Source organism: Temnothorax longispinosus, chromosome 1, assembly GCF_030848805.1.
Source record: "Temnothorax longispinosus isolate EJ_2023e chromosome 1, Tlon_JGU_v1, whole genome shotgun sequence".
NCBI lineage: Eukaryota > Metazoa > Arthropoda > Insecta > Hymenoptera > Formicidae > Temnothorax > Temnothorax longispinosus.
The window spans coordinates 26850548-26858640 of record NC_092358.1 but is presented as its reverse complement, the minus strand read 5'-3'; the positions used below and the strand labels follow the sequence as shown (position 1 = coordinate 26858640).

Below are 8093 nucleotides of genomic sequence, written 5' to 3'. Positions count from 1 at the left end.
CATACCGTGCATCGCTTTTAAAAGAGGAAAAATTATCTTCCATCTCACTTTCTCCGAAAATCACTACGTGACATGAATTTATGCGCATTGTTATCTTAATACCGTGAAAATCTCTGCAGCGTTAACTATAGAATCATAACGACGAATTACGTTTAAAATGGCGCGAGATAAAAAGAAGGATTATAGATGATAAAAAAAAAAGATTTCAAAAATCTTGGTGGTCCAAGAATGCTAAAAGTGAGTCGAGACGAATGTGTGAAAGAGATCAATTTTAATTGACATGGTACTGAAGGGATTACGGCGTACATTAACGACTACTTTGTTGACGGGAGATTGGGAACAAAATATGACCTATACATATAATAAATACATATATATATAAATGTTTTGTTCTATAAAAATATATGTTGTTTAGAAGCGAGCTATGTACGAATTGAGAATAAAAAAATATCTTTGACATGTTTATAACGCATTTTGGCGTATAACACCCTTAAATCTCCGCGCAGATTATGGAGAGACGTGCGACAAATAAAATTGCGTTCGACAAAACATGTTTTTCACGCGTAAGCCACATGGAAATCGGAAAAACATATAACCATTTTATTTACATTAATTATTCGCGCGCGATTTTATCTCGTGCAATTTCATAAACGAATAATCACTCGCGGGATTATATCGCGTTTCACGATATCGAATTACCGGGGGGGGAGAGGGGGGAGCCGTTGAACTCTCGTCATTAGCGATTCACATTCAAGAATTGCAGGTGCAACAGAATTTGGCATTAACCGAGCGTGTCTGCCGAAGGAGCGCCGGATAATCGATAGCACTGGCGCCGTTTCGCGAGGGTGAGAAAGGGGTGAAAGGGGTCACCCGTGCAATATATAGATCCCCGCCAGAGACACTGCGAAACATCGCCGAAGTGATGCGAACATTGCACGTTTTACACGTGTGCGAGGTATAATCGCGAGGTCCTCGAAAAATTAGATCAAAAATATTCCGCGAACGTAAAAGGGTCGCAGTAAACGCGCCTTTTTTCTCTAAATTTCTTGGAGTGGCAGTATTCCCACTCCAAGAAATTTAGAGAGTTGTATCGCGCCGTTTCTCTCTCGAGAAAATGCATAATTTTCAAATAAATTAACGATTGTTCTTAGACAAGTGGCGCAATTTATGCAACGATTGCGCGAACGAGATGCGTCTCGCGGGTCGTGTCTAAAAAGGGGGATATTCCGAGGTAATTGCATCTCTGTGAAAGCCGGCTGCGAGCCGATATAATGGGCCAATTATATCGCGTCCGATCGGCGCTGCAAGTGGCGAGTTGCGCGACGATTAAACTATTGACTCGATGTATTTTTAATATCCTTGCGCAACCATCGATCGTCAACGGCGGCTATAATGAATGAAAATCATTTAACGTCTTTTTTTTCCTCTCAATTTTCGCGCTTTTATAATTTGTCCGACGAAACACATTAGCGCGCGACAATTCCTCCCGAACATGTTCTCTCTTTCTTTCTGAATCGCATACAAAATTCGAAATTTTTACATTTGACGGATCTCGAAGTAACGATGATTGTTAAAATATTTTACGGAGTTGAAAAGAAAATTCACTTCAGTCTTCATTTTTGAGTTATTTTTTTAAATAAATCTACAGAAATACATATATTAAAAATTACAAATATATATTTCCGACTAAAATATATTTATTCGTTCGAGAGAAAAATGATTATATTTTTTCTCTTTAGAACCTGCCAATCGGTCGCGAAAGGATTAATAGCTCTCCACGGAATAATACCGACGCGAACAGTTGTGGTTCTTAACGGAGAAGTGTAACGAAGCGGGGGGGTAGAGAACGGCAATCGCGCCGGTCTTCGATGGGGAAATCCAATAGGAGATAATGCAGTTTGGTTTCTGCAGGCCGATGAAAGCCGTGGCAAAGCCTTTTGCGCGATAAAGGCGCCGTTAAATAAGAAAATTCAACCTAATGGAACCCTAAGACCCGTCGTTTCCCTTTTAATTGCCTTTACGCGCTTCGCAAATTAGTCCTCTTTACGGTAGAATGAGCTACCTCTCCTAGGACCGTATAAAAACTGTAATTACACTTAGCTTATAAGCTTCTTTGATGGAAAAAAAACGACATTTTTTTACTCTTGTTTTTAATCTTGTTCGGAAAGATATTTCGATCTCCAGACTCTTGTGTCGCGATCGCTTTATTCACATGCGCGTGGCAGATACATAAATTTCATTTCATCCGCTTAAAGGGGAAAAGCTGTCGTCCGTGACGGTAAACTCCCGCGAGACGCTTATCGGGAAGTTCAATCGAGACTAATGCAATTTCAAACCACGGAGTCTGACGGAAAATGAGAGGCGTTTCTGCGACGACCGCCTTAATTCCTTCATTTCCCACGCTTCTCGATAAAAAAAAGGAAAACGAAGCGCGCCTCTGCGAAGGGTAAGTAATCGTCGCTCGTTAATCTTATCTCGCAGTGTGGAAAACAATCGCAAGCAAACAAAAGCAAAGAGATTTGAGACCTGCAATAGAAAACTTGTGTACGAGCTGTTTTGGCCTACTTTCGCCGAGATAAAACCATTAGACGTCTCTCAGCCGCGGAAGTTTTATATTTAGGGGCAAGGAAGGGGCAAGCGAATGAAAACTTGCAACTTGTTTAACACTTATAAATTTGCACACTTATTCCCAGGAATTATCGGGAGGATTGCGTTTTTGGATGCGGATAATCGGAGCAGCGGGAGTTACGCAAAAGTCACGAGGACGGAGATTTGATAAAAAGAAACGTTTCCTTTATATACGCAAGATTTATATACATGATATATATATATATATGTAAGTAATAGCGAGATAAAGTCTATTGCGCGTAGAAACAATCACCATAAGTTCTACGTCACCGGCACGATTAGAAACAATAAAAGTAAATAAATCATATTTGTTAATATCACAAAGTATTGCCGTTTCTCTGTTTTGTCAGCCGACACGCAAGCACCTATTGTTTTCCCTGCACGCTCAAATGGCAATATATGGAAGACCGCAACATGTCTATAAAGCGGCTAGAGCATGAAAATATATTATTTGTATATATATCTCCTTTTTTTTAGAATATATATGCGCGTGTATACATATGTGTGTATGTCCGTGTGTTTTTTTGTTCAGAAAAATAGAGTATTTTTTCTCTCTGTTTAAACAATGAAGAAATGTTAATCATTTCCATCTGTCTCGGATGTCCTTTATAAACGACACACTTAAACTATTGTCATCAGTCCATAACATTAGATGATTACCATCAGATATTATCGCAGATATGCATTCTACTCTATCTATTAATCTCAACTCATATTTTTGCAGAAAATGAAAATAGTAATTCACAACGAGTTTTGCTACTCCATGAAGAGACACAACAACAGTCAACGTATCTACGGGGTATGTAATTTTCTTTTTTTTAATTCTAGGTCACACATATTGTATCTTATGTACATATTAATCTGTGCCAAAAAGAAATATTTTTGACTTTTCATTAATGGTTCCAGACTAGAAGAGATTAATTAACTCTTTGCCCAAATTATCCGAATCACTTCTCACTAATGAACAAAGATTCATTTATCCTCAATTTCATACAATCAGAGGGAATCTAATATGCAATAATCAATTTACATTATTGCACATTATAAAATTACAAACCTAACCGTTAACAAATAAAAGAAAATATTTTGGTTTGGAACAGCGCGAAGATACCGATCTAATATAATTTTGATGATCTTTTTATCTCTCAATCCATTCAGCGACTTTGTGCTTGTTATTGTTTCTCCCCATAGACCAACTATCTTACTCCTAAGTATCTTTTGATCACAGATTATTTCGTGGGCGTTGCGACGAATTTACTGGAAAGTTACCCGATATATTCTCGTCAAAATGTAACGGCTTATTAATATAAATGTATAAATAAAATCGTCAACCAAAAATATGCGGTATGTCTATGTTAATTGTAATCATTATTAATATTAAATATTAATATTCGCACTACACTAGGTATATATCACATCTTAGTTTAAACCGAACGCAAATCCTCGTCGATGTATTCGGAGTAATTCGCAAGTACAACTCCAATATATAGATTTAAGTAAAATAACATTAATGTGAAATTATACGAAACGCATGTTAATAACGTTAATATATAATGCGTGTGCTTTAAGTATTCAAGTTAATGTCTATAAAAAAAAATTAAGGTACAGTATGCCCCAAAAGTTGCGCAATTTCTTTCAGCTATTAAATTTAATTAGCAATTTAAATTATGGTCTATCATTACTGTCATAAATACTTGGTTGCGTGGTCCACTTAATTCATTTAATTTTAAAGAACACTTAAATAATTAATTAAAGTGCACTTTAATTAATGGCTATTAATTAAAGTGATTCTTAAATTAATGGACAAAACAATGAAAGTTAGATAAAAAAGCTAAAGAATGCCAATTTTAGCTTTTAATTAAATATTGCTACACTTTTTACAGACGAAATTCATTAGAGTTTATAACTGAGAAGAAATGCGCATTGTCTGAGACACCTCATTGTCAGTATACGTGACAAAATTCTCATAGAAAAAGGATTGACTTTGGAAGACGTCCATCCCTACATTCGACGTCGAAATGTAAACGACCGAGAAATAATTACCTGTTACGTAATTGCCTGTTCGATGTAGTTTTTCGATAAACGTTTAGACGGTTGTCACATCGGTCACTTCAATTCTGGAAATCGGTTTCGCCGGTTCTACGTATATGAATCCCTCTTCGTCGTTCACGGACTCACCGATTCGGAGCTGTTGCAAATTCGCCACAATCGAATCTACCTGAACTGGCTGATCTGGCGGAGCGGCTTCGCTCCTGAGTTTGCTGAAGTGAAGATAACAGATGCCACGGTAGCCCTGCCAAGTTATCTCACTCGGTTTAACGCCACGCATCAGCAGAGCGTTCTTCAGATCGCGGACTCTCACGCCGGATGAGATGTTAGAGAGCTTCAACGAGAAGTCGATATGCGTTTTCGTTCTAGCACGAAGATTCTTACGCCGCCGGGACGCATTCTTCGCGCTGTTCTCTACCTTCGTCTATAACGCACAAGCAAGATTTATTTATAAAGAAAAAGATGATATATAGAAATAATGTTATAAATCAATAAATAAAATATTTTTTTAAAATTAAACCCATGTAAACTTTAGATTAATAAAGAAAGAGAAAGAGAGAGAGAGAGAGAGAGAGAGAGAGATTAAATTCATTCATAAAAATATGACAATACATTTGAAACTCGATATTGAACTCAATATATGTGAAAGGCGCTTACTTGTACTTCAGCATTGGGAGGATTACTTTCTTCTTCGACTTTTGGCTTCTTATACGTTCGCCTTCGTGGCAGGCGCGGCTTGTCAATTTTATCCTTTTCGCCTTCCACGATGTTTTCTGTATTGGACACATCTCTCTTCGCATTGAAGCGCTTCCTATTTCTCGGATATTTAACACGATTCTTGATGTAATGGCGCGTCTCCACGTCGGAATCGACTTCCTTCAGGACTACGATTTTGCCATCGCTGCGAAAAAATAACCGTGTATTTACACGAAATAGCCTACTTAATGTCGAGTCAGGCAACTCAATGCATACTTTTCATCCATCTCTTTGAGCTGCTGTAATACCTGCATGGTTTTGAGTCTTCTTTCGCTAAGCATATGCCACAGAATGCCAGACGGTTTCTTCAGTCTCGACTCTACGTAGATAGTTTGTGTCGGAGTGACAATTATATCTACCGGCACGTCATATTCTTTGAACAATTGCGGTGGTAAGTGATCTACGATTTGGCAATCGTGCACTGTCGTGACAACAATCGTGTTTTCTGTTATCGTGCCCATTTTCATCATCATCGCAAATTCAAGATCCGCGAAACCTTCCCCCTTGCCGAGCCTGTATCCGTCCCGACTGACGCATACAGATCCCAGCACAACCAGATCTACCTGAATAAATAACAAATGCAAAATAAATGTTTAGAATCGCAAGTTAATGTCCTTATCGTTGTCAAAGTAAATCTATGCAACGTAAAAAAAAATATCTAGATAATGGCGTCAATTTATTTTGATCCATTATTTATCCGTTATCCATTAATAAGTAAATTATTCTTAAATTATGTGTGAAATATTCACCTTGATATGGGAATCTAGCCCAAGTGGTTTACCCGTTTGCTCCAGACCGCGCATGGAAGCCAATGTTTTCAGCTGTTCCTTTGTCGCGTCGGCAACCGGCGTAACATGTAGGAACAAGCCAGTTCTCAACCTGGGGATGGGAACGATGATTTCCTTATTTGCCTCCAGAGCTAAAAACCTCACTGGTTCCTGCGGCTTGTCCGGATTTATCTTTATGACCCTCGCCTTCTTAAATTCATCCAGGTCGATCAGTCGCTGCGCCGCCTCCGCGGCGCCTTTGAAGTTCGGTATACGCTTGTATATGTTGACTGGGAAGTTCACCAGCTCGTTCTTCGTCATGTAGTCCCATACCTTACGGCGGAAACTCGACTTCGTTACCTCCTCGGCTGCAAGAAATCGTCAACGTGAGAGAATATCAGCTGACGCAAACGGCAACAATGCAACATATAACTCTCTCTCTCTTGTACTTTCTATCTATAAAATAATTTCAAGATGGTGAAGCACATACACACACACGCAAGATACATCTACGTCTCTTGTGTACAAACACGCAAATTCCTGAATTATTTCTCTTTGACATTTAGGGCTAACGCGTCAGAGGGGATTAAAGAAACGCCTGTTGCGCCGATCCCGTGGAAGGTTATTACTCACGTAAGTTCTCCGTCATCTTGACCGGCTCTCGTCAGTGGGAATCTCAACAGGGGCGAAGGTTCAGGGACCCGGAGGAGAGAGATCCCAAGTAGCGTCACCGCGCGAGGTCCCTCCCGCAAAAATAGACCGCACGATTTATCCCGTTTCACGCGCGGCCCCTTCTCCACCTCTTCGTATCTATTTCTACGCGGCACCGCGGCACCACGCCCGCAAACTCCGCGACATCGTAATCCTCTAGGGATCCGGCTGTCCCTCGTCGAGGCGCGAATACCGTTCGCGAAGCGAGAAGCGAGAACGCCGGAGAAATGTGACGAACGTCGGGATCTCGATGCGTTTATTCCGCGCCGCTTCGAGCACGATGTCGACGATCGCGGCCAGGAGGCGATAAGACGGGATCAGCTGATCCTTGAGCCTAGAACTAGGGAGTTACGGCCGCTAATTCTCTAGTTTGCTGCTCGAGGATCAGCTGATTCTCCTTCGCTCACTTTGCTGCGGTCCGATATTCACGCTCACAGCAGCGCATCAGTCTGTCTTCGTTTGATATTCGATGTGTGCAACGAAGGCTGCGGTCCACTTGATGCTACAAATGCTTCGAAGGATTCCTCTTCTCCTTTCTTTTAATAAAGAAAGGAGGAGAGGAAGAACGGTTCAAAGCATTTGTAGCGTCAAGTGGACCGCAGCTGAAGACAGAACGATGATTACACGCTATGAGTGTAAATCGGATCGCAGCCCTTATTGCAGTTTAATCCTCACGAAAATATCCTCATATCATCCTTACACATCCTCGCATTCCTTGCTTTCCTGTCGTCCTTACGATACCTCTAACATTTCTAACTTCTCATAGCAGCACGTTGTATTCCGCATTTAAAAGAAGACGGATGTTGTGGAGAAAAGGAGGAAAAACAAAAGATACAAAAAAATTGCCATAAACCTGATTTATGCGTTTTACTTATTAAACGAGATGAATGTATACGGAATGGACGTTGAAAAAGAGCGAATAATCAGAAATATATAAGTTACTAGCGTATACATTGTCCACGTGACGGCTGAACAGTGACGGACGCTGTTCGGGAATGTCGAATTTTTCTCTTACATATTCACGTACGAGTGTTTTTTAAGTACCAGACGAATAATATATCTATACTATAAATAAGATACCAATTAAGCCTCTTTAAAACTAAACGATCGATTCCCTTATAAATAATAATTGACCGACGCCTTTTATAAATCTTCTAATTTTTAGTGCAACGATTGATTTAT

At 39.8% G+C, this 8093-nt stretch overlaps 1 protein-coding gene across 1 annotated transcript; it reads right to left on the bottom strand.

Moving 5' to 3' along the window:
- Positions 1-3435: 3435 nt before the first annotated feature.
- Positions 3436-7391, bottom strand: Lost (methenyltetrahydrofolate synthase domain-containing protein lost). The gene is made up of 5 exons (XM_071793452.1): positions 6834-7391; positions 6183-6568; positions 5650-5996; positions 5335-5578; positions 3436-5101 (listed from the first exon to the last, which is right to left on the bottom strand). Exons 1-5 carry the CDS (start codon positions 6847-6849, stop codon positions 4715-4717), a joined length of 1380 nt encoding a protein of 459 aa, XP_071649553.1. The 5' UTR covers positions 6850-7391; the 3' UTR covers positions 3436-4714.
- Positions 7392-8093: the final 702 nt, after the last annotated feature.

Excerpts from the sequence above, each read along its gene's own strand:
- Lost (XM_071793452.1), bottom strand. Across the intron at positions 5,997-6,182 it reads GGCTAGATTCCCATATCAAG|GTAGATCTGGTTGTGCTGGG; the intron begins GTGAATATTTCA and ends TTATTTATTCAG. Across the intron at positions 5,102-5,334 it reads CTCCCAATGCTGAAGTACAA|ACGAAGGTAGAGAACAGCGC; the intron begins GTAAGCGCCTTT and ends TGTGCGTTATAG.